The sequence below is a fragment of the Monoraphidium neglectum genome, assembly GCF_000611645.1.
Source record: "Monoraphidium neglectum strain SAG 48.87 unplaced genomic scaffold scaffold00267, whole genome shotgun sequence".
NCBI lineage: Eukaryota > Viridiplantae > Chlorophyta > Chlorophyceae > Sphaeropleales > Selenastraceae > Monoraphidium > Monoraphidium neglectum.
This window is the reverse complement of record NW_014013361.1, coordinates 15,443-16,280: the sequence shown is the minus strand read 5'-3', so window position 1 is coordinate 16,280 and position 838 is coordinate 15,443. Positions and strand designations below refer to the sequence as shown.

General features: G+C 63.4%; 1 protein-coding gene across 1 annotated transcript in view; it reads right to left on the bottom strand.

Moving 5' to 3' along the window:
* Positions 1 to 838, bottom strand: part of MNEG_2373 (hypothetical protein) — a gene marked incomplete at both ends in the record, with an annotated part of 6,931 nt that overhangs the window by 823 nt on the left and 5,270 nt on the right. The window contains 2 exons of the mRNA XM_014049148.1: positions 337 to 457; positions 776 to 831. Of these exons, the coding sequence (XP_013904602.1) occupies positions 337 to 457; positions 776 to 831 (177 nt within the window). The remainder of the gene's footprint in view (positions 1 to 336; positions 458 to 775; positions 832 to 838) is intronic.

The window sequence follows — 838 nt, the reverse complement described above, 5'->3', positions numbered from 1 at the left end:
CGGGTGCATCAGGGGGTGTGAGGTGCGGGCGCTACGTAAGGGGGGGGGGAGGGACGGGGCAGGGACGGGGCGTGTGGAGTGTGTGGGAGTGACAGGACTCGATTCCGTCAGTGTGCGGTGGTGCGGCAAATGTCATGTGCGCTGGGTTCATGCAATGTGCCAATGATATGGCGGCTGGCCGGCCCGGCTTGGCCAGTCCTGGGTTCTTGAGGTCACAAGCAACACACAGATATAGGGCTGTGGTGTGACGCACCGCTTGATAGTTTATAAAGGATCACTACCCCCACAGCTCTGGTGCATCCTGCAACCTCAAAATCTGCAACCTCAGTAGCGCACCTTCTCCGCGTTGTAAGCCCGATCGAGGCGCCCCGGTGCCGCACGGAAGCCGGCGAGCAGGTCTGCGCGCGAGTTGGACTTGGCGCACCACCAGTGGGTCGCGGGCGCCTTGCCGTCGTAGCTGGGGTTGGGGTGAGATTGCGGTGGTGGGTTTTGAGAAGAGGAGGGGTGGGACTGATGTACGCAGGATCACGGGCCCAGATACCAAGCAATGAGGTGTAGCTTGGCATTTGGGGGCTTGCAGAATCGGACACCGGGCGGCAGGAGCTCGCCTTGTGGCGGGGCAGCGTGTGCGGGGGAGAGGGGCGTGCCGCGACAGCCACAGCAGCATGCAGGGCTCAGACTAGCCCTTGAACAAGATTCTGTTGCACATCTCGATCCGGCGGCCAAGGGAAGCTTGGGCAGGCGGGGCAGCAGGCGCGGCGCGCGGGCGGCTCACGTGAAGCCTTCAACGGTGATGGATGAGCGGTTGTTGACTGTCACCTTCCCGGCCACCTGGCAC